The sequence below is a fragment of the Pempheris klunzingeri genome, chromosome 11 (genome assembly GCF_042242105.1).
Source record: "Pempheris klunzingeri isolate RE-2024b chromosome 11, fPemKlu1.hap1, whole genome shotgun sequence".
NCBI lineage: Eukaryota > Metazoa > Chordata > Actinopteri > Acropomatiformes > Pempheridae > Pempheris > Pempheris klunzingeri.
In genome coordinates, this window is record NC_092022.1 from 9,556,691 (window position 1) to 9,580,588 (window position 23,898).

Genomic DNA, 23,898 nt, shown 5'->3' on the forward strand with positions numbered 1-23,898 from the left:
TCACTTTCTGTGACGGCCATTGACATTCAGTAAAAGCAATCGAGCGCGGATCACTCGATCGGTCGGTTAGCAAACAAGGGATAGGAAGATGGCATCCACCGACCACCCTGATCCACCAACACAGGTCTGCAGCTAAAACATTTACCTCCCCATGTCCAGATACGACAGTGAGCTGTTATAATGTGTTTATCTGTTGCGACCCTTCTGTGTCAACATTTTCTTTAGTTACTTTAATAACTACTCAGCTAGCGAAGGTTAGCATAGTTGCTAGTTAGCATGCTAGCTAGCTCCTGCAACGTTTCAAAAGTTGCCCCTCTGACATGCTGCTGTTGACAAGTGGACACGAATGGCTAATCTGGCGTTCATGCGCTTTACCACACGTTGCCAAAACTTGCTCATCTAGTCGGCTAGCTACACCATGAGCAAATGTGCGTCCTTCCATCTGGCATGTAGCTTCTAGTGTGTTTTGTAAAGTGCTGTTAACAATATGATGAGGGAAAGGTCACTGGAAGCCAAACAAGCCAGGTGGTTTTGTTCTCGGCTCTTTCTTTATAAAACACTGTATTGGTCTAAATCGCTGACAAGCATCGATCACATTAAGAAAAAACAAATGTTGTAGGAAGTTGTGCCTCATACATCTCACCATGGACAGATTTACGCTTTGCTGCAGCATCTACAATGCTTTTTTATTTCAGCAGCATACATACCATATGGTGTCCAGAAGTGAATGTGCAGTGGTCACAACTGAAGCATTCGTTCTTGTTTCCTGATGAAGCAGGGAATAAAAGGAAGCAATTAGCTGAATTCATGACTATCATGCATTCAAACATAAAAAAAGACAATTTATTTACTTACTATAGTACTTGCTTACTAAATCAAATGGTGCATGAGCAAACAGTTATCCATCTGAAATTGTCTAGACCCAACAATGCACATGTATCCACATTATGTATATTCATTAATACTCAACACTGGATTGGGCAGAAGGCGGTTAGACAAACGCAACACTAATGGCTGATTTTACTGTATTTTCCCACTTACCTAACTAGATTGTAGGTGCATTCAACAAAGTATAAAACAGTTGTTAATGACACTCAAGTGATGTTACCTCTTCTACTCATGTTGGTAGTTAGTTGTAGTTAGTCTTACATTAATTTCAGCAGCATTCATCTATTTGATAGATAGATAGATAGATAGATAGATAGATAGATAGATAGATAGAGGGATGTCACAGCTGTCATAACATTGATAACCTTAAACCAACATAGCCTCAGTCCTCCAGTAGATGGCACTCTAATACAGTTGTTTGTTCACTTCTCAGCCTGGACTTCCACCTGGAGGTGATATGGCAGCTCCCCCCAGAGAAGCACTGGTAAGAATTCAGTATTTAATACAAATTACTTTACTGATAAGGTAATATGGTCTAGAATAACAAAGTAATCTAAGTATGCCCATTTGACGTGAGCGCATATTAAGGTGCTCAATTGATAGTCAATTTCAATTTAGTCTTTACTACATGATAATTCTTAATTATTGGTAAATGCCGGATGTCATGATGCTCAATTATGAACTATCAATGCCCCAGAGTTTGTGTTTTTTAAACACTGATTTCACCAGTCAGTCACCAGATTGTGTACTAACCAGTTAAATGGGCTGCAGTTGTATTTGGAAAGAATGAAAGTCTGCACACTCTTGGAAACTGGTGACACATAGTTTAGGAACATTGAGTTAGTTTTTTATGATCTGGTGATTTAAAGAGGTTTGTTTTCATCATTTCGGCAACAAACTACTTTTCCGTGGCTAATCAGATGATGTTACACGTTCCCCAGTGAGATCAAGTGTTAAAGGCTTCCAATTAGCAGCCAGTCACTTTAGCGCCACGCTGATGTCCCCAAGACCATAATGAGAGTCTACTTTATGTTCCTTGTCTTTGGAGAGTAAAAGGCATGTAGAAAAGTCTGTTTTAGCACAGTCCCAATGGTTTCATGGCTGCTTTAATCATGTTTATAGTGTAAACATACTGAAGCCTTGTGGTCCGTAGTTTAGCCCATCATTTTCCGTCTGGGTCATGACCAACAATTGGGCCCAGGAGGATTTTGACTTGGTTAACCAAAAGTCAGCAATGGAAAAAGATAAACACTGTATAAACTTTTATCAACTGTGGACTATGTCTTAGTCACACAGCAAGCCTGCAATCCTCCTTGTGCCTTGTACCCAAAAGGGATATGGAATTTGAGTGTCTAGCAGAAAAATGTCAGGGAAAAGTTGAAAAACAGTGGTTTCTTTTTCAGGTAGCCTGCTATGCAAGCCATAGTCCTCAGAAGTTGTCCATGTTGTGAATACGTGCAAAGCCAGCAAACTTTAATGACAATAAACATCAATTGTTTTTCATTAATGTGTGAAGGAAAGTGTTCATAAGACATGCTTGGCTCCAGCGATGACAATGATTATAGCCAGGGCTGTCCTATTGCTAAGTGGGATGGAATACATCACAGGTACATTCACTGACCTTGTATGGACACAGCATCCAGGTTAGAGGAGTGCTGTATTGTTCAGCCTACGTGTCTCAATGTCATTCACCACCATTCACTCTTCATCCTCCCCCCATCATCTCTTCATGCCAAGGCTAATTTAATCCTGGGGTTATTGATTGTGGGAGCATTCTCCCAGGCTTTCTTTCAATTTACTTCAATTTCATCATCCCAGTGCGCTTCAAGACTGCCTCCTCAAAAAGGGAAGAAATTCTTGTTATGAGGGTCCTGATTCGAGACTGGTTGACAAGTCTCCCCCACCACCACCACCCTCACTTCCAACCCCTTTTCTCTTTTCTCTTTTTGATGAGCTGCTCTTTCCCAGTTAAGTGGATTATTACAGTAGGGATAATTCTTGTCACATGGCATTATTTGGATGAGGTGAATAATTGAAATTTGTGTCTGAAAGGATTTTATCTGGATGAGAGGAAAGGGAGTGCTGGCAGGGTTGGGAGGCTAGAGAGAGAGAGAGAGAGCGAGCGAGAGAGAGAGAGGCAGCACACACGTTTGTATAACATTTATGTGCACATGTGCATGTCAGACAAGCCAGTGTGTCAGGCTGGGGACACCAGTCATGTTAACAGGTTCTGACTCACCTCGCCCAGATCAGCAGGCCCTGGCACACTGCACGGCGTGGGCTGTCCTCCGTGGCATGAGGACCCAGCTCATGGGCCTGTGCCACAGCCTCTGCCACCATCCAGGCCAGAGGGGCAGGTCTGGACCTGCAGTTAGGGAGAGAAAAAATGGTGGGAGAGACTGTGTGAGTGTGTTCCATAGTTGACTGGTATACCAGTCACTGCCAGCCGCTGCTGTAGCCTCTGGCACTGCTCTTTGCTCGCTCTCACCCCAGCTTGCTTCGTCTCCGTCTATAACCCCCACTCCCCTCCCACCTTCCATTCATTACTGCCATGGTCATTACCCCTGCCAGTCTCTTGCCGGTGTCTCACTAGTCTTTGTGCTCTGTCCCTGCAGTGACACTCTGTACTTACCCCTCGTCTCCTCCAATCACTCTTTCCTAGTTGCCTTCAAATCCCCCCAAACACAGCACAACAATAATTATAGCTATTCAGATCCCTTTAAATACATACTATCCAGTACTGTAGTAATATATTGATGTGAGTTATGAGACCGTATATTATATGCAACTAAATTGAAATGTTGAATATTTTCATCATAAAAGATCAACTGTAGTTAAAGTAATCAAACTTTTTCAACACGAGTGTTCTGAGTTAAATTGAAAATAAATGAATAAATAATAATACTATGAAATGACATTTATGATTTAATGATAATTATATATTTTATCCAGCCATCAGTCCAAAATCCATAGACACTCTTATCACTATCATAAATTACAATAATAATTAGTAAAAGCAGCAAATCATCACATTTGAGAGGCTAAACACAATATTTTTTCTTGAAAAGTGACAGAAATTACTGATTTATTTTCAAAATAGCTCCATCTTATTTTTTTCCCCGATTGACTTGTTGCAGCTGTAATTGATATACTGGCTCAAGCTGTTCTGAAATCAGGTTTTTGTCATTCTCGTTAAAGCTTGAGGTGCAACACAATCGCTTAAAAACAAAGTTGTATGTGTGCTGATATCAAACTTCTCAATGAGTGTTCAGCCTCGGTTTGTCCTCGATATTGTCTCGAAACATCCAGCGCTAAAAAGGGATAACCGCTGGCTCTCATTGAGAAACTTTTTGTTGCTCTTTGTCTGCGTGTGTGCATGAAGGGTCATGTGGGTGTGCAGCTGATCTACAGGAGAGTTGACCCCTCACCAAATAGGATTTGAATTCTTTTGGGTATCGCTGGTAGAACTGGGCCTGTCCTTTACTCTCCACACACTGAAACATCACGGGCCCCTGGTGAAAAATGTGTTTGTGTGTGGGGATGCAAGTATGTGGTTTATGTGTGCAGGAGGATCTGCACCATTTGCAGACCTCTGTTTGCGCATGTGGGCATACGTAGTGTTAACCGAGTGTGTGTATGTGTTTAGGTTTGGGGGTTTTAGTTCAGCAGAGGGAGGGTGGTAATGGGAGGGGAAAAAGAATTGTAAGAAGAACATCCCCGGTCTCACAGCAACTTCAAAAGCTCCCCTTCCCCAGGATATTAAGCGACTGTGATGAAAAATTTAGCAAGCGTTAAATAAGCTGCTTTGAAGTGATCTGTTTTGGCTCAGCAGTCTCCAAATTTCCGTAGCTCCTCTGCAATAGCCATCGTACTGTAGAGGGGGAAAAAGGAACAGTGTGTTAAGTGCAGGAGTTGTGGGGGAGCTGGCAGGTTGGCAGAGGATGTGCCAACAGTAATCGGTCCAGCCAGCAACATGAAGGCACCACCGCTGCTACTGTCCCCTTTTGTCTCTCTCTGGCTCTTTTTCTCCTCATTTCACCTCTCCCTCCCTGATGCCTCTTCTGCTGAGCCGTGTGAGGTGCAGGCAGACAGATGTTCCTCATATGTTAGCTCTGAACAGAGATTTCTTTTTTTTCCCTTCTCTTATACGTGGGTGTAACACAAATGTAACAGTGGTGATACCAGGAAGTCAGAGGTTGCTTTTGGGTCTTGACTCAGTTATTTTTCGCCCTTAATGACTTTCCGCATGGAACATGTTTGTAGAAAGATATGTCCTTTTAACTGCAATCTGTCATCGGTGTGTGAATTTTATATATTCTCTTCACTGGATTATATGACTTGCACAATTAGAAAAGAAAAAAACGAATACAATACATTTAAGTGTTTGAATCATAAGTTATTTGAACCTTTTTACTTCTCCACCACCATAAAGCAAAAATAACAAGAAGTTAATCTTTTATTTGATAATTCATATTTCAATTCATTTCACATTCATCACTTTTAAAACCATTATTTTAATTTTTGAGGACTCCAGGTTTCAACATGCTCCAAATTAATTATTGGGGCAGAATAAGAAATGGGAGCCAGTAATGAGTCTGGTATGTAACTCCATTCTGTCAAGAAACTAGGCTACCATTTAGTTAGTCAAGGGAACCTTCTCTGAGATTTTCCTTTTTTCCTCTTTGCTCATTACTTTAATTGTAATTGTAATCCTTTATTGGAGCTGTCTGCAGTAAAGGAGAGTTATGGTCCGAGTGGGGGCGCGAGCCATGAAGATATTTCATGATTATTGGAGAAGACGGTCACTAGGTGGCAGCCACTAGTTCGGCCCCGCTGTAATTACTGGGTGGGAAGTGATGGTGAGAGTGTGTGTGTGCGTATACGTATACGTGAGCGTGCATGCAAGGGTGTGTGAGGAGAGATTTCTCAGATTCCAACACCTCCTTGAAAGAGAAAAGTCGAATAAATCTGATCACCTGCCATCTCACAGTCAATAGATTCAGTATCCTGTCACACTGACTGTAAACACGCTCCACGCTCTGCAGAAGCACAGAACAAAGGCAAGTGTGGAGAGCGTCTATCTTCATATTTTCACGTTCAATTTCAAGTAAACTTATTTCGAACGTTATCTGACAAGTGTATTTCATACGTGTGCGTATGCAGAGTGATCTCGGATGTGGTTTTCACATGGCTTCAGTTGTAGTTTCCTATGCCCATAGGTTTTCATGTGAAACATCTGCACACCACAGTTTGTTTCAGTGGTCGTGAAGTTTTCTCTTTGAAAAGCATAAAAGCTCAAATCGCTGTTTCTCAGCACAACACTCATTGTGCATCATGCGCTGTTTGTTTCGGTGGTTAATGATACAGGAAGGGCCCTCCATTTTATTGTTGCTGTGTTGCACTTTTTCCCCTCCTCGCCCAACCCGGCAGCGAGCCTCCTTAGAGGACTCTGTATGAATTCTCACTGTCATGTCCAAGGACGAGTGGCGCAGGGTCAGCTAATTGCTTTTATGATTATGATTTCACGTCAGATTTATCGTGCATGCTCGGAGCACATCTTCCAGGTCCTGCCGACGTTGCTGGCTCAGATGGGGAAAATGAGTTTACAGCTTCTAGCTGTGACTTCTTGTTTAAGTGCAGGTCACACTTTTTGACTCATTAGACTTGAACGCAGGGGGTGAATCACACAGGCTTTTCCTGTAAAAGCCTCTGTTTTCAATGTCAGTAACTGTACTTGTTTTTCTCATATTTGGCCACAAAAGAGCTTTTCAGTACTTTGTCTTCAACATGTGCTAAAGTTTGGAGGTCATGAGTGAGGAATGACACAGACAAGGATTTTTGGTTTTTCTGTCGTTTGAACTTTTTACGAGCCATAAATCTGTCATCTTCCTTTCTGTTCGCAGATGAAATCATTACGCTTATTCCCCTCATACTATGCCAGAATTATCAGTTGACTTCTTTTTGATGTTGGTGACTTTTTTTCGGGTGGTTCCTCCCATCTCTTTGAAAACGATGAGCACAGATGAGTCCAACCCATTTTATAAATTTTGTTTATTTAGTGGTTTCTGCCTCATGTGCTGAGCCGGACTAGATCCGCATTGCCAACCCCGACAATAGTGTTTTCGTCTTGGATTTTGATGGGAGCGCTGTAAGAACCTGTAAGGATCACAGTAAATGAAGAAGCTGTTGTCACTATACAGCATATCAATAATACACATATTTTATGTAGATAGAGTTCCATGGCGTGACCCGCGGCTCTTGATTTGTTGCAGTTATTTGACCTCGCTGTGACCTTCCTGGCTGGGCCGCAGTGTGACTAGCAGCAGATGCAGCCTGGGAATATGGTTTGGATAGTTTTCCAATGCTCAGAGGAATGTTAAAGCTAGTTTTACGCAAAGTTCATTTTGGAGACACATGTTAAGTCTGTGATTAAGCCGAATTCAATAAACTTTAATGAATACTTAGGGCTTTATTTGTAGGGTTTTCGTCTCAGCAAGTATATTAATGTAAACAGCATGGTAACAGAGCTGTAATTTCCTATTCTCCCACAATTTAGTGAACTGTCATAATATGTTTACTTAAGAAATGATAGAAATACGACACCAGTTTAATTACAGCGTAGTCATTTTGCCTCAATATACTTGGGAAAGTGGCCTTATTGAGCTAAGCTTCCTTTATACTCTCTATTCTGCTTTGTAATTACTTCAGCTTGATTCATCGTCTTTTCTTTGTGTTTATGGTTGTAAACTGCTTGAGTGAGTAACTTGGTCTGAGAGTGGCTTGTCTCCTTGCAGCGGGGCTGGAAATCTCCCGATGAATCTGAGATGTCTCCGCTGTCAAGACTGCTCACATCGCTCTCAGCCTCCAATGTCACTTTCAAGGCATAATTACACAAGTTGTGTTGATTAGTATGAGAAGCAATTACGCTGGCTTTCCGCCGCAAATGGAGAATGTGATGGCTCTTGATTGACAGGAAGCATCCTGGCTTTAATAAGTAAATGACTATGGTAATTCAGGTACTGAGACCCTTTGATTTGTCAGCATCTTTCTAATTTTTATGATGTCCTCAGTTTTTAATGAACATGAATTTGATTGAATCCCACTTCATTTCTCCTGTCCCTGCACCCGTCTGTCTGTGTCTCCCCTCTCTGACCAGCAAATGCTCTCATAAGGGAGCCATATGCTTTACAGCCATCCTAAACAATCTTGCTGCCGTTGCTGAATTATTTCTCTCTGAATTAATCCAGTGTGTTTAAAAAAAAAAAAAAAAAAAGAAAGAAAGAAAGAAAAAGAAATAAACAACATGCAATTTTGGCACACTATTCGAAATGCATTACGCTTTCACAAGTGTGGAAATCAGAGGAAAAATTATTTGTAATTGACACTTTGGGGAACATTTTTTCTCTTTTTATCTTGCTTCCCAGTAAGTTATTAGCTGTTAATTTGTCGGCAAGCTCCCCTACAGCGCTAGATATTTGTTCAAATGCTGGGATCCCCTCAGTGCATTTGTAACTACACTTCTGAAAATGCTGCCCTGTCTAATTATGTAATATAATACTGCCTTTTAGGCAAGTTTCTTTTAATTGAATAATATTAGTTCTAGCAAAGGGTAAGCTATTGGAACAGCAATGCTTAGAATAGCTCTCTATACTAAACTACAATACACAGAAGTATATCATTGAATACAAGGTCTGCAGTTTACTCATTTTATAAATACACCAATGTTATAGATCTAAAGCTTTTACTCTAAAATCTGTGTAATTTAGATATTTGAAATAAGGCCAGACATTTAAATAATGCTGAAATTTGATTGGCCCAATCCTCAGTCTCATATTTCTTTCTTTGTTAACCACAGTTGGCCTAATCAAGTAATTCCCTGTTTGTCTTAGTAACCCCCTATAGAGTCATACATGCATAAATATAATAAAATAATTTGCTCTTGCACTCCCTAGCCCAGCTGTAATTTATATGGATTGAATGAGTGCTGCATTGTGGAAAAGCACGAGTGGACCAAATGCTCGTTTGTCACCTCTAATAAATGTTGGAATGTAAATTATGAAGTTATGCTTCAGATGTAAATGCACTTTATTCCAGTCCTTTAATGTAAACAGCCCACTCCAATACATTAAGGGGGTGGGGGGAGGGCAGAGTGGGATTTCACTTGGAATTTTGACCGTTTTCACAATCAATAATAAACACAAAAGAGCCTAGATGGGGAACGTTATAACATATCTGAAGTCGGGTTCATAAATTATTGCATGAAAGCAGGCTTGTACACCAAAAATGTAAATACATTAATGTTATTAATAATGTAGTGACTAATAGTTCTATCAAGACTGTAATAGCAGTTTAATGGAATATGACAGCAAGAATGTATTACACTTCTTACATTTAGACGGGACCTCACATGACATTTATCAGAGATTTCTGAAACAATTTTTTTTGATTATTTTGTTAAGTTAATTGCTTCTTTTCCCCCCAACGTCTTCTCCGGGAGAGGGGCAAAAAACTGGTAATGGATATTAATTAATATGTGTCAGTTTTCTGGGTTTGATTAAAAATAATGAAAGCAAAATGCTAATGGGATTTCAGAGTTTCTCTGTGTGTGGCGCCCTGAGATTGTGGCTTTATCTGAGGAATCTGGAAAAAAAGAGATAGTGGGCTACTCTCTGGACTAAAATGAAAGTGACGGAATACAGAAACTCAGATAAATTATCTTAAAACCTGCAAAAATAGACCACTTAAGTGAAATATGGCACTCTAATTAGCCCAACTTTAGATGTATGATACAGAGGTGCATTGACAGTAACTATAAAGTTTTGAGTGCGTTATAATGAAAAGTTGAGCTTGGCTTACTAACTGACGTTATCCTCACCTGCAGCCGATGGAGTTTTATGTCTGAATGAAAGAAACACGTGAATCATTTCTGACAAGTTGCTGTCTTGGCAAGTTGCTTTTCGGGCAAGTGTGATGTGTTTCTAATATATGGTTGTTTGCCAAAGGAGGATATATGGGCTTGTTTTTTTAGAAAGGTTACAAAGGCTGTATGTGTTTTTTCAAGTGGGTTTTGGCCTTTCATTTAAACTATTTCTCTTAAAGCTGCACTTCACTTGGCACTGATTATAACGTCTATGCCTTCACCCATAGTCCACTACAGTCAGCATGAAGAAACCCACACCAAGACACCTTTGTGTCTGCACGCAGTCTTCGGCACATAGAGGACTGTTAAAAGCTATCATTAAGGTGGGGCACAATGGTAGACCAGCAATGAAACAGAGGCTGGCACAGTAAAGAAGCACCCGTAGCCACTGGCACAACTGACAATTATCCAACACCTGGACTGGCTCTCCTCCCTGGTATGTGCGTCAACACTGTTGACTTCTTCTTAATGCAGTGATTAACAGGAACACTGCATGTATTTTCCTTTGCAGCTCTCCTGGCAGCAGTACTTTGCTTTCTCTTTGATTAAAATAGTAGATGGATGTGGCTCTGTCATGAACTTCAAAAGAAAGGGTGAGAATGAGATGGTGAAAACGGAATAAATCAGAGAAAGGCTGTGGCCTTTTTTTGTCATTTCCCGATTGTATTTAACTGTGGAATTTGGGATTTTAAGGGAGGTATTGGTGGCCCTGCAGTCCTGTGGAAGGGGAAACACTCTTTGGTTGTCCCCAATTATGACTCAATTTCAGATTTTAGTATGTCGCCCCTTTCATCTCCCTGTTATTTACTGTCACTGCGTGACTTTCCGCTCCTCCTCGCGTCTATAGGACTACGTCATGGTTTTCTTCTCTTCTATACTGTGTGGAAAGTAGTTTTAGGTATCATGGGGACTAGAAAAGGGGAAGTGAAGGGGCTTCGTCAAACAGCCTGTACTTTTGAAATGCAGAGAGTGGCATTGTCATGTGTTTTCTGTGTCAAGGTCGACAGAAAATGTCAGAACAGGTGCGCGTCTGCTGCTGAGCTGCTTGCCAACTCAGCCCCTTTGCTGTAACACGCCACCCCGTGTGACATTATAGTGGTTCACTGTGGGTTGTCTTCTCTCCTCTGTCTTTTGGAGGAGCTTGGTAAAACATGTATTTTTCAGCGTCAACACGTGAGTTGATGCAGAGTTCAGATGGGTGTTGACGCCTAAACTTTGACCACTGCCTCTTGCGTAGTCAAAAAGTAAGGGTGCTGTGCTGAAGTGACGTCCAACATTCCTTTCTGATTACTCCTTTTTTTAATTCAGTTATAGTGTTCTGATCTGATTAAATCTTCCCATTTTATGAGACATAATTTTGATGGAGAGGGACGCCTTTTTTTTTTTTTTTTAGATAAATTGTGCTTCGGAAGAATATATTAGGAGTATGTTAGCTGATTTATTTGACTGTCACGTCATGTATAGTTTTGCACAATCTGCACCAGGCAAAACATGTTACAAAACCTGAAATTCATGTCTGAACTTCTGAGAAGAGGTAGATTGTGTTAGGTGTGGCACGTATACACCAAATGTCAAGCGTGCTTTTGTCCCTTTATGACATTTTATAACCAATGAAATCTCCAGTGTGTAGCCTCACTGCTTCAGAAAGGTTGAAATGAAGAATTGTTATTCGATCTGACGAGCTGTCGTGTTTGTATCCTCTCTGGCATCGGGTTAAATGAGAAGAAAGAGAACTGCTACTTCTGTGACCCTGATGAGTGTTGTTTTCTGATGCTGTCAGCACTGCACTCTTTTTATGCTTATCCTACTCTTGAGGTTAAATTCGTACTGGCAGCTGGAAGCCTCGAGAAAAGGAGAATTAGCCAACATTTTTCTTTGTCACTTAGTGTGATCAGGAACAGACTCTGCCTGCTCTCTTTCTCCAAACCAAACGAAGGTCTACTGCCTTAAGTTTCCTCCCTCATTTGATGGTGATTTCAGTCTGACTTATCTGCCGCTGTAAATGTGTGGCCCATTGTCTTGGCAAGTGTGTCTAAATGTTTCTGACAGGTCTCAGTGAAAGACAGGCCGCAAGGGTAAACTGCCAGACTTTCCTCCCCCCTTTGACTCCACCTGTACCACCCCTGACCAGTAGATGGCGATGTTAATCTTCTCTGGCTCCCCTCTTGCCTTGATGTGTCTCCCTTAACACCATCCTTCTCCTCTCCTTCTCTCTGTGGCACTCGCTAAGGAAAGAGGGGTCGCACCCAGTGTGGAGGGTCATGCCACCAATTCCTGGCCCCCTTTGAAGACCATGAAATTGCTGATCCAAGACGCACGATTAGTGCATTCAGCCTATTGACTGGAGAAGGGTTGACGCGCGATTATAATGTCACTGGAATGTCACAATCTGTCTGGTTGTCTTTGTGAGCATACTCTCATCCGGTGGCACCGTGGATCCAAGAAGGAATAATTTGATCAATAAAAGGACACCTCTCTCTATTGTCACTGGCCTCTCTATCCTAGTTTTATTAGTCAATTTGGCAGGCTAGCAGGACTGCACACAAAACTGATGCCAACTCGCTGCATCTTCACCCCAGCTCCCTGCTTTATTTGCCTATCGCAGTGGTTCACTTCAAGTTGCCGTGCTGTGTGTGTGTGTGTGTGTTGCAGGGTGTGTGTGTCATTGGGTGCTGTCTCAGTGAGAGGAGCAGTTTGGATCAACAGAGGAGGATAGGCTTGTCACTGTAAGTTGCTTGTGACGGAGGCAGCGCTTCTTCTGACACCACAACACAACTTCTGTGGTGTGTCGCTTGGACACAAGCTTCTCGTTGTTTGCTGCTGGTGCCGCTTGCGTTTTGCCTCAATCAACTAATTGAATGTGAAAGGCTTGCGGGCCTTGATGATATGAAGGACAACACACAGAGCAGAGGCAGTTTTAAGAAAAGCCTTTGTGTTTTGTTCATGTGGCACGTTGCTTCTCTCTCATTTCTGCTCACAAAACATTTTCCAACTGATTCATGAAGATCAGTTGATTGTGGCTAAAAACTGTCATATTATTTTTTATTACTATGTCAAAATATAAACCATTTTTTAAAATTTGCACATATGATCATATAGGATAAAATGACTTCAAGTGTGTGTGTGAGTGACCAAAGTTTTTTCATATATTTTATGTCTCACTTCAGAACAAAACTTAATGTAACGCAGGTATAAACTGTTTGGTAAATGTCATTACCCACACATGGAGTGAGTTTAATGCCATAGATTGCCATCACTGACATTCACCTCACTACAGTTTTTGTTAATTTCAAAATTGGTCTGTATTTATTTGGCATATATTTGTCTATATGTTTTATGATAAGAAATCAATGACCAAAGTTTTTAATTTTCATATTACGATTGCCTTTTAAACACTTTTTCCATGTCTCATTTTTCAACAAAACTTTTCACACACAACACATTTCGAAACCAAATTATAACCACATATTTTTGGTACATTCCACTGGTCTAAAGTTTGCATCGTGAGCACTCTTGTGCTAAGTAACGCTCATTCCCCATACTGAGCCGCTTGTCACAGAATGTCATCATTGACTGTAAAAGAAAAAGAAAAGCTTCAAATTACAGGAAAGAGGCACTGCATTAAAGAACAAAGGAGATCGATGGTAGTACATTAAATTTTATGCGAATGAAAAAAAAATCAACTAATTAAAATTGATTACTCCTGCTTTGTAAATGTGTTTCTGAATTAAATTATTGTATGAAAACATTTTGACCAATCGAGGAGCTGAGGAAGTATCCATTATTGGATTGCAGCTGAGAAGGGGCTGGAATGTTTTGTGGTGGCTAAGTAGTTTGTTGTGCTCCACTGCGACTCCCCTCTTGCACCCCCTCTGCTAAAGTGCCATGGGTTAATCTCTGATGACCCTCATCTCTCAGAGCAGCTCCAGACTCATGGTTTGGGCCTTTTACCTGAATTAAAAGGAATTTGTGGGCTATATAAGTATTTTTGTCTAAAGTGGGTGAAAGTGAGGTGCCACTGATGGAGTCACTGCTCTTTAGTCATCAGGGCTCTCGGGGTTCTCGGGGACCGCTGGGGATGTCCTTAACTAAACAGTCATCTGTCTCGCTAGTTAAGCAAGGGCAACCCCAGGCAGCACGACTGACAGTTACACATTAAGAAATGTCAGACTTGGCTTTATACCGTATCTGTCAAGCCGGTTTTGAACTGGCTGGATGCCACATGTTTCTCTTCAGGTACAGATCTCACAAGAATAAAAGAAATGCTTCACTTTGTTGTTGCTACATCTTATTCTTAACTCAATGCTGTTAGCATAAAGTACTGTTTCCTCACACAAACACTGATCTTTCACTGCTGCGCTGAAGTGTCTGTGTTTTTATTCTGTTTACCCAGATCTTGAAACATGGTACTGAACTATTTTTTGAAACTACAACCTATAAAATAAATGTGTTGTCCTTATTTAAAATTTTAAAGATATAATTTTAGATTTACAATATGATGGGAGTGATGCAATCACATGACATTGTCATGCATATCCAGCATATTGAATCATAAATTAGTGGCTGTAGTTTTGAAAAATATCATTTTAGACCTCGGTAGAAATTGCTTTCTGTACCTCCAGAAGAGAATGGGAGAAAGAACAGGCCAACTTTTCTTTTTTATTGATAGCCTTAGAACTCCCAAGGCTGTATTATCTGTATTCATCTGCACTGTTTTTACGGTTTGATAGTGTCCTCGCTGGGTCAGATGTACTGTAGCATCTAGTGTTTCTTACCGCTAACATACTCAACTTTTCCATGGTTGTGATGACAGAGCTCTGATAGGGAAATGCTGCTGAATGGAAAGTTCTGTACATGCAGTGGTCTTGAAAAAAGCTTGATTTCCGTCCACCACCACCCCCCCTTTTCAAAAATTGCATAATGTGCTTTTGATGTCATGATTGTAGCCTTGCCCATGGCTCTAAAACTGACATTGATACAGTGCTGTATGTTATTTTTAAACCTTTGCAAAGCAAATGTCAATGAAATTTTCCATGACCCTTTGTCATCTATTGAAATGTTGACTCTGACCTTTACATTTCGAAAGTTCTGATCATTCAATAGCCTAAACATTGACCACATTCAGAGTATAACACACAGAAAACCACCCCACTGTATTTACTCTTTTACTTACCGTACTATTTTAACAGATGTAGAAGTAAGTTTAAACTGGCTTATAGTTTGGAGAAGAAAAAATGTTTCACTAGTACTCTTATCAGATTTTGTAATGCTGACGTTGAGTTTTGGTAGTGATTGTTCATTTAATTTTCTCACTTTGTTGAAGAAAGCAAGACATAAAATTGCCTTTTTGCGCAGTCATTGTCAGAATGGTTCAGCTCCAGCAGGGCAGTTGAAGCTCCTGCAGTGTCTGAATGAGGATGGAATAGGGTGTTAGCTAAATGATCGGGTCTGGACCTCACTTCCTGATGTCTCTCAGGGTCAATAATTACCTATTGGTCTTCCCATGAGGCCCTGCTTCCTTCCACTAAAGGTCACATTAAGGTGGGAAAGAAGTCACAATTAGAAGGGCATTTAAAGCTGCTCTTTTAAAAAGATTAAAAAGCACTGTTGGCCACATCAAGCAGTCAGGCGACTAAAGGAAACACAATAATTGCATTAAAACTTCATTCCTTTCTGGCAGGGCTCTGGTATCAGAAAGGTATTGGGTTAAGTCATTTAAGACGGCTGCCCCTGATAGCAAATCATCCATGAAAGCACCAAATTAATATAGAGCTTCATTTTTCGCCGTCTCTCACTTTCTCTTGCTTTTGGTCCTTCAAACGTGTGTTTGGGGGGGGGGGAAATTTGAGACTAGCCTAACACAATTTTTGTTCATGTCTATCAGTCTGTTATTATATCAGGGGCACTTCTCCACAAATGTACAGGCCGGGGCAATTTGGAATGAATTGATTCACACTGAGACTGAATCCTATACTTGCTAATGACTTCCTTTTAGCCCCTCCATTGCACCCCTCCACCTAACTTTAGGTCCATCATGCCCTCTGAATGTCTTACATGTGTACATATACCTTTTTGTGTATTAAATAATATGGATTAAGGAGTTGCTAAGTGTGTGGCTACTTATTTTTATGTCAAAAATAGAAAAAAGTTGTGAAGGTACTTTTGAGTCATGTATCTTTTTTATGCAGCGTTTTATTTCATGGTACCATGATAGAAAAGTATGTTTGGATAAAACATGTGCTGGTAAGATGTAATATTTTAATCAGAATGTCTGTAAGGTGAATCAAAAGATGCTCAGAGATCACCAACATGCAGTCAACCTTTAAGAAAGGAAAGCCACAGTTGCAAACTTCTAGTTCAGGGTAATTGTAACTTGAATACTTAAAACTGAAGACAAGACTCTTGAATCCTATCTTATGATGCGTCTTTTTCATCTGTTGTGGTTTAAATGTTGTTCTCCAGTTTATTTCAGGTACTGAAACTTACTGTAACTGAAACCACCCTAAAGAAACGACTGTACACTGCATTGCTGTTTCAGTATAGAAAGTCTGAATTTCCCAGCTGCTCAGATCCTCAAAGCCCATGATGCACAACTATCTATAGGTCATACTGTACATTATATTTAAGCGCTATTACTAGTTAGAGCAAAAATATACAACTGGTTACATGGATTCCCTCAGGCGTTCAAGTGCAGTGCAAAGTCTTGTCCAATTCAAACTCAATAACATTGCTGTAATCTTGTCCGTTCATCAACTTCCCCCTCTTTAAGTGTGTTGGTTAATGTTATCTCTTCCTATGATTGAGTTTTCACTTCTTTTTCGGCTTTACCTGACACTGTATTGGTTATCTAGTTTGTAAAGATTATTGCTCTTAACATGGAGCACTTTGGTACATTAACTGTCAAAGCTTTACTCAAGCTTTACAAAATAGCCTAGTTTATTTTTAATCGAAAACAATTCAACACTTTTTTTCCTGCAAGGAAGGAAATTCACCTGATTTCTATTTTAGTTATTTATACTGCCACCCCAATTGAGCCTTGTACTGTTATCCATCTTTCCCTGCTAAAAGCCCAGTTGTATGCTACCCAACACTATAACTGGGATGATCCATAAGTCAATAACAAGACAAGACTGAAACCTGTGCAATGTGGTTATAATTGATTGAGATGTCTGGGTGGAACTTGTGCAAAGCATCTATGTCATCTGCTAAGAAGTGCACTTTTCCTCTCCCTGAAGATCTACCACTACAGTTTTAACCAAATGGACATTTGCCTCATTAGTTTGCCGCTGAGCTAGCTGCGGTCCTTACTAAGATGTCATACTTATGCCTATTAACATTGACACAATTTTCTTGTCCGTGCTATCGAAATTTTTAAGAGAATGTAAACAAGGTTTGCTCATTCAGCATATTCTTCCTCTATTAGGTCATTACCTCCCACGGGGAATACATCACTCTTTTGTTTACTGGAATAAATATTAGAATATTAGATTTTAGTGTGTTTATTATCTCTGGTTTTTGCTTTTACCACAAGTAGTCTCATTGGCTCACTTACTCGAACAGTAAAAGCGTTGCCAAGAGCGGGATGATTTTGTCCTGTTATCAAAGGGATATTTTCTCTGTGTTTTGACTGTATCTTTTGGCCCAGAACATCAGTCGGGGGTTCACCATGCAAATGGTTTAATCTGCTTGTCACAATGAAGGTTCCGGGTGACTGATTTTAATAAGCCCTCAGTATATAGAGATACAGGAAATTCCATACCCCTTGCGTAACCCTTATGTACATCAAGGTCACGGTAGTGTCATAGTGAAATGGTAGATTATTGTCTAAATAAATTCTGGCAGCATCTCTTGGGATAAATCTGGTATGTTTTGATAAAATTTGCCATTGAAGTTTCCACACAGGCCACAGTATAGTCTAATGTAAGTCTACATGGTGTGTAACAAAATGAAATAGCAGTCATTAAGTTGCTTTTGAGCTTATTCATAATCTTCTAAAGAAAACTCAAACACATTTTCACAAGTTCCAGAAAGTTCCCTGTGCTGTGATCCTCCACTGCACTGTGTGTTTGTCACAGAAATCTAGCTCTTTACACCACTTCCCTGCCACACCTACCCCTTGGACAAGTTTAAACTGCAATTCTTTTGGATTGAAACGGGTTCATAGTATATGCAATGCATTACCCAAAACGAATTACCACTGGCAGGGCGTTCAATCACTTTGTATCTTTCAACACTAAGAGAAAAGAAGAGTAATCAAAACCTTTCAACCTATTAGAGGGATGACTTTTACAATTGAATCACAGGGACCACAGGTGCGATAATAAGTCATCTAAACCTCCCCTCCAGTGTGTTTCTCCTTTCTCTGTGTTCTTACATATTTATCTATTTTAGGAGGCGCCACTTCATGGCGCCCACTTCAAATTTATGTTTTAATGCCATTTGAGGAAGATTTTTTTTTCTCCCTCCAATTCTTGGAAATGCATACTGGGGTGGAAAATTAAGGTGCATCTCGAAGGAAAACATAATAGAATCGATGAACGCCGTGCACTTAAAACTACTGATGTTCTGATGCTATTTAACGTTCTAGTGCATTAACGTTTCAAGTCATTACAACATTCAGGCTGGGTGATTTGATCATGGCAGGTTTTTAACTGGAAGAATTACAGAAGTTTTCAGCCTAGGATTCTCAAGTTATTAGATACAAATGATCACCTCTGCATTAAGTATAGATTTTCTTCCACTGCGCACTTAAGAATGGAAGTTTGTCTTTAAGAGGGTAATAGCAAATTAAGCTCCATACTCCATTTGTCCAGCACTCTTGATGGGCTAATTTTATAACTGCTGATTTGGTCATTCCCTACATTTAGCTGGAAAGTGGTCAGGTGGTCTTTTTCCTCACTGCTGGGTGTGGGGCCTAAGAAGCAACTATCAAATGGAATCCATTTACGTTTTTTTTTCTTTTTAAATAATGAACCTTTTTCTTAAAGAAGGTCTAGACTGTTGTTTGCACTGTTAAAAGGCATCACGTTCCTACAGACCTCATCTTCTTTTCACATGATCTCATTATGAAGAATTAAATCACATTTGTCTCTTCCTAGATTACCACTGCTGTAAAATTTCTCCAGAACCCAAAAGTACGTCAGAGTCCTTTGGCCACCAGAAAAGCCTTCTTGAAGAAAAAAGGTGAGTGACATTTGATTTGTTCTTGATTTATGTTGAATGCGATGGAGGAATCCTTGAAAAAAATATAATATATGTCTGTCATAAAATTGTATTAACATTATAATCCATATGTGTTTGTTTACAAAATGTGGTTGGCCAGAGATGCACGCACTGTCTTTTTTTGGTAAGATTGGTCTATAAGGGTCAAAGGTTGTGGCTGTAGCTCTTTGCCCCGGGGGGTCTAGCAGGGGTCGATTTAGCTTCAGAGTGCATGATTCAGGCCCTGTGAATTAATGACACACCAGTTGGGATGCTCCTTTGGGTTCAGGAAAATTAATATTGACAAACTCCCTCTGCATTTTCAATGGAATTATCAATATTGCCTTCCAGCATTTTAACCCTTTTACTTAATTTAACTGTTATCGTAAATTTGAGGCATAACACAGGAAGCTTTTCTAAGCCGGGATGGTGGAAATGTTTGCTGGCTCTTCATTTTCTTTGCAGTTCATTGAGATTATTTCTGACACATGGAATAATATTGTTTGTGCAATAAAACTTGCAAAAAGCTTTATTACTCTGAACTCATTTAAGTCGGTTCAATATAAAGCGGCGGTGGAAATGTGCAGTGTTGTGCCATGTATTTCTTACAGTCAGCCTATGGCTGAGCAATGACAGTATGCGCAGAGAAAGTATGTGGCTTCACCTCAGATAAACCTGTTGTGGTGAGCATTTTTACACGGGTTCTTCACAAGCACAGTTCTGTACTTATGGTGCTGCACCTCTGCAGTGCTGGGGGACTTTGCCTCTTGCATTAGAGTAGCCAAACGGTGAAAAGTGAGCCTAAAAGCTCCATGACAGGGGAAGGTAACCTGAAACCAAATCCATGGCTGCCGGCTGCTACTACACACATCTCATGTGACTCTAATGACTCTTGATATCTTTTGAAATTTCTCTGTCTTTGTGTCTTATTATTGACAACTAAGGCATGTTCATAATCCACTGTTGGTTATCTCAAATGTAATAAGGCCTCATCAATATCAAATGATGTCATACTACGCCACATTTTCTTCTTACTTCCTGCTTTGTTGAAAACTCCACAGAGCTCTGCTATCCAAAATGGTTTGCTCTTACTGCACTTTAAGGCCATGAAATATGTATGATGCTTTAATGCAGATTTATTTTGGAAAGTCGGTTCCACTGTAGATCTAAACAAGAACTCCTGATTTGCATAAGGACATTGATCTCAGGGAGAGAGAGGGTAAAGATGAGAGAAAATAGAGCAATGAAACACTAAGCACAAAGTATGTTTGAGTAGCACTCTGCAGTATTCATAGGATAACTCTTGACTTGTATTCTATAGTCATCCAATTGTGAGCCTGGAAATCTTGTACATTCATACTAGAGCTTCCCTGAGTTGTTTCAGGAAAGCACCTTAGCCTTTTGATTCCACTTCAACACACTAATATACAATATTATAGCGGTGTCATTTAGTAAACAACTAATGTATAAATGAAGTTTCTTGAAGTGATAAATCATGATTCAATTTTATTTAACTAACTGTCTTTTATTTTTCATGCTGAGTTAAAGTAAATAAAAAGTTTCCCCTGATGTCGCAACAGGTAACATTATGAGTTGTTGCTCTCGGTTACAAAATGCATTTATGAAGCATCATCACAAGATGCATTTCAGTTGTGATTCATGTTCTCAGAATTATACAAACTATACAGTGCTGTGAAAAAGTATTTGCCCCCTTACAGATTTCTTCTGTTTTTGCTTTTTTGTCACATTTACATGTTTCAGATCATCAAACAAATTTTAATATTACACAAAGATGACCTGAGTAAATACAAAAAGCAGTTTTTAAATGATGATTTCATTTATTAAGGGACAAAAGCTATCCAAATCAACCTGGCCTTATGTGAAAAAGTAATTGCCCCCTAAACCTAATAACTGGTTGTGCCACCCTTGGTGGCAACAACTGCAATCAAGCGTTTGCAGTAACTGGCAATGAGTCTTTCACATCGCTGTGGGGGAATTTTGGCCCACTCTTCTTTGCAGAATTGTCTTAATTCAGCCACATTGGAGGGTTTTCAATGAGCATGAACGGCCTGTTTAAGGTCATGCCACAGCATCTCAATCGGATTTAAGTCCTGACTTGGACTAGGTCACTCCAAAACCTTCACTTTGTTTTTTTTGAGCTATTCAGAGGTGGACTTGCTGGTGTGCTTCGGATCATTGTCCTGCTGCATAACCCAAGTGCGCTTGAGCTTAAGGTCACGAACTGATGGCCGGACATTCTCCTTCAGGATTTTCTGGTAGAGAGCAGAATTCATGGTTCCATCAATTACGGCAAGTTGTCCAGGTCCTGAAGCAGCAAAGCAGCCCCAGACCATCACACTACCACCACCATGTTTGACTGTCGGTATGATGTTCTTTTTCCGAAATGCTGTGTTAGTTTTACACCAGATGTAACGGGACGCACACCTTCCAAAAAGTTCCACTTTTGTCCCGTCAGTCCACAGAATATTTTCCCAAAAGTGTGGGGGAAATGTTTTTTGGCAAATGTGAGATGTGCCTTTGTGTTCTTTTTGGTCAACTGTGGTTTTCGCCTTGGAACTCTCCCATGGAGGCCATTTTTGCCCAGTCTCTTTGTTATTGTTGAATCATGAACACTGACCTTAACTGAGGCAAGAGAGGCCTGCAGTGCTTTAGATGTTGTTTGGTGTTCTCTTGTGACTTCCTGGATGAGTCGTCGATGCACTCTTGGAGTCATTTTGGTAGGCCGGGCCACCCCTGGGAAGGTTCACCACTGTTCCATGTTGTCTGCATTCGTGGATAATGGCTCTCACTGTTGTTCGCTGGAGTCCCAAAGCCTTAGAAATGGCTGTGTAACCCTTTCCAGACTGATAGATGTCAATGGCTATGTTTCTTGTCTGTTCTTGAATTGCTTTAGATCGGGGCATGATATGTTGCATTTTGAGATCTTTTAGCCTACTTCATATTGTCTATTTAAGTGATTTCTTGATTCTACAGCTCTGGCAGTAATCAGGCCTGGGTGTGGCTCAGCTTTCAAACATGTGGTTAATCACAGTTAATTCATGATTTAACAAGGGGGGGCAATTACTTTTTCACATAGGGTTGGTTTGGCTAGCTTTTTTCCCTTAATATATGAAATCATCATTTAAAAACTGCTTTGTGTTTACTCAGGTCATCTTTGTGTGATATTAAAATGTTGTTTGATGATCTGAAACATGTAAGTGTGACAATAAAGCAAAAACAGAAGAAATCTGTAAGGGGGCAAATACTTTTTCACAGCACTGTACATCTGGTCTGAGGTCTTTCTATCTCACTTGAGCCTTAGTAGACTTTTGCATAGACGCACCAGCAGGCCAACACTCACAGTTCTCCTGTTTCTGTACCCAGTATATATTGTCCTCTCAACCTTTCGACCTAGAAACTCAATCATCCTCCTCCTCCCACTGCCACCACAGCAAATGTGTCAGTCTTAATTTCTAATACAGTTTAATGTCATATTTATGTAAATACTTCTGGATTTTACTCTATATTAACAGCCAGAAATGTCAAAGCACACATAAAATGAAACAATACCATCTCCCGGTAGAGTGGAATTTAAATTGGATTCCTCTTGCTGCCAGTACTTACGCTGGACAGCTGATGAAGGGGAAAATAGGGCCCACTTTGATTGCATGTTGCAGAATCTTTACACAATAATCTCGCTCGTGCATATTATTTCCCTGCACATTTGTGCCCTAATCTGCACTGAAGGATGCCGCTCTGGTTACATCTCCTTTTTTCCAAAGAGATCCTAATAGTGTGGTTTATTTCAATATTCATTGAAAAATATAATTTTCTGTTTTCCTTCAACTGTCAATTTCAGGGTATGAATTGGCAATTATGCAGTCCAATATTTCTAGCTGTCCTTGAGTCCTTGTTGAATAAACTGGCTGAAATATTGAAACTTTGTCACTTAGATGTAATATAAATCAAGATTTAAACCCAGAGATGGTTTTTGTTCTTTCTTTTGCGAGGGAGTGGGGAAATGAATTCTATTTAAACTGTTTTTCAGCCATCTTGAAGCAATTTTGTTTTACTTTCTTCCTTGCCAAGATCAAGAAAATTTTATTGTGTTTGACTGAAATATAATGTGCTACAGTCTCATCTAGTGAATTGTGCCATCTATGTCCTCTACAATTAGCAGATGTAACAACTTTGGGCCCCATTTTGGCACCACCATTTAGCCCAGACAATTAGCAGTTACACACATAATTACCAAAAAAAAATCACATTCTGAGGAAGAAGTCAACAACATTTTCCAGCTTTCAACGTGTCACTTTGACCGTGGCCCCTAAGATGACATGACTCCGCCGCTCTTAGATTGCCAAACCGAATGCAGTTTGTTTGGGAAAGTAAAGCCCAGAGAGTACACATACATTGTTGGATTACAGGTAAATTTGGCATGTGAAACAGTCGCAGTACATTCTCTGTCAGTGAGACATAAATGATGGCTTGATTTATTTCTTTTTTATGCCGTCCCAGTTGTTATTGAGTTGAATAAATAATGCTAAAGGGTTTCACCCTGAGTAGAGGGCCAGTGATCATGGGTCACAGGGAACACAGGTAGGCTGTTGGTCTATTATCATACCTGGTATGAAGGTAAGGGTAAGGATAAGGTTCATCATCCCAGATATTAATAGGATGCTGTTTGTAAGTGGGGTTATGTGACTCACCTCTCGGACAAAAATGACAATGACCAAGGCCTGCATAGAAGGTAAAGGGATTGATGTGGTTATAAATTACTCCACGGCGCCACCTAGCCTAGGCCTTGCCTACTTTGTCATCAGTACAAGGCGATAAAGCAGGGAAATGAGAGCAGAGTCCGCTTTTTTAATACATAAATGAATACTCTA

At 40.2% G+C, this 23,898-nt stretch overlaps 1 protein-coding gene across 3 annotated transcripts in view; it reads left to right on the forward strand.

The window, feature by feature from the left end:
* Positions 1-38: 38 nt before the first annotated feature.
* pex14 (peroxisomal biogenesis factor 14) overlaps positions 39-23,898 on the forward strand; it is a 45,373-nt gene continuing 21,513 nt past the window's right edge. For all 3 annotated transcript variants that reach the window (XM_070840155.1, XM_070840156.1, XM_070840157.1), the window contains exons 1-3: positions 39-124; positions 1,322-1,372; positions 18,907-18,991. In XM_070840155.1, coding sequence (XP_070696256.1) covers positions 89-124; positions 1,322-1,372; positions 18,907-18,991 — 172 coding nt within the window. In that variant the 5' untranslated portion in view covers positions 39-88. The remainder of the gene's footprint in view (positions 125-1,321; positions 1,373-18,906; positions 18,992-23,898) is intronic.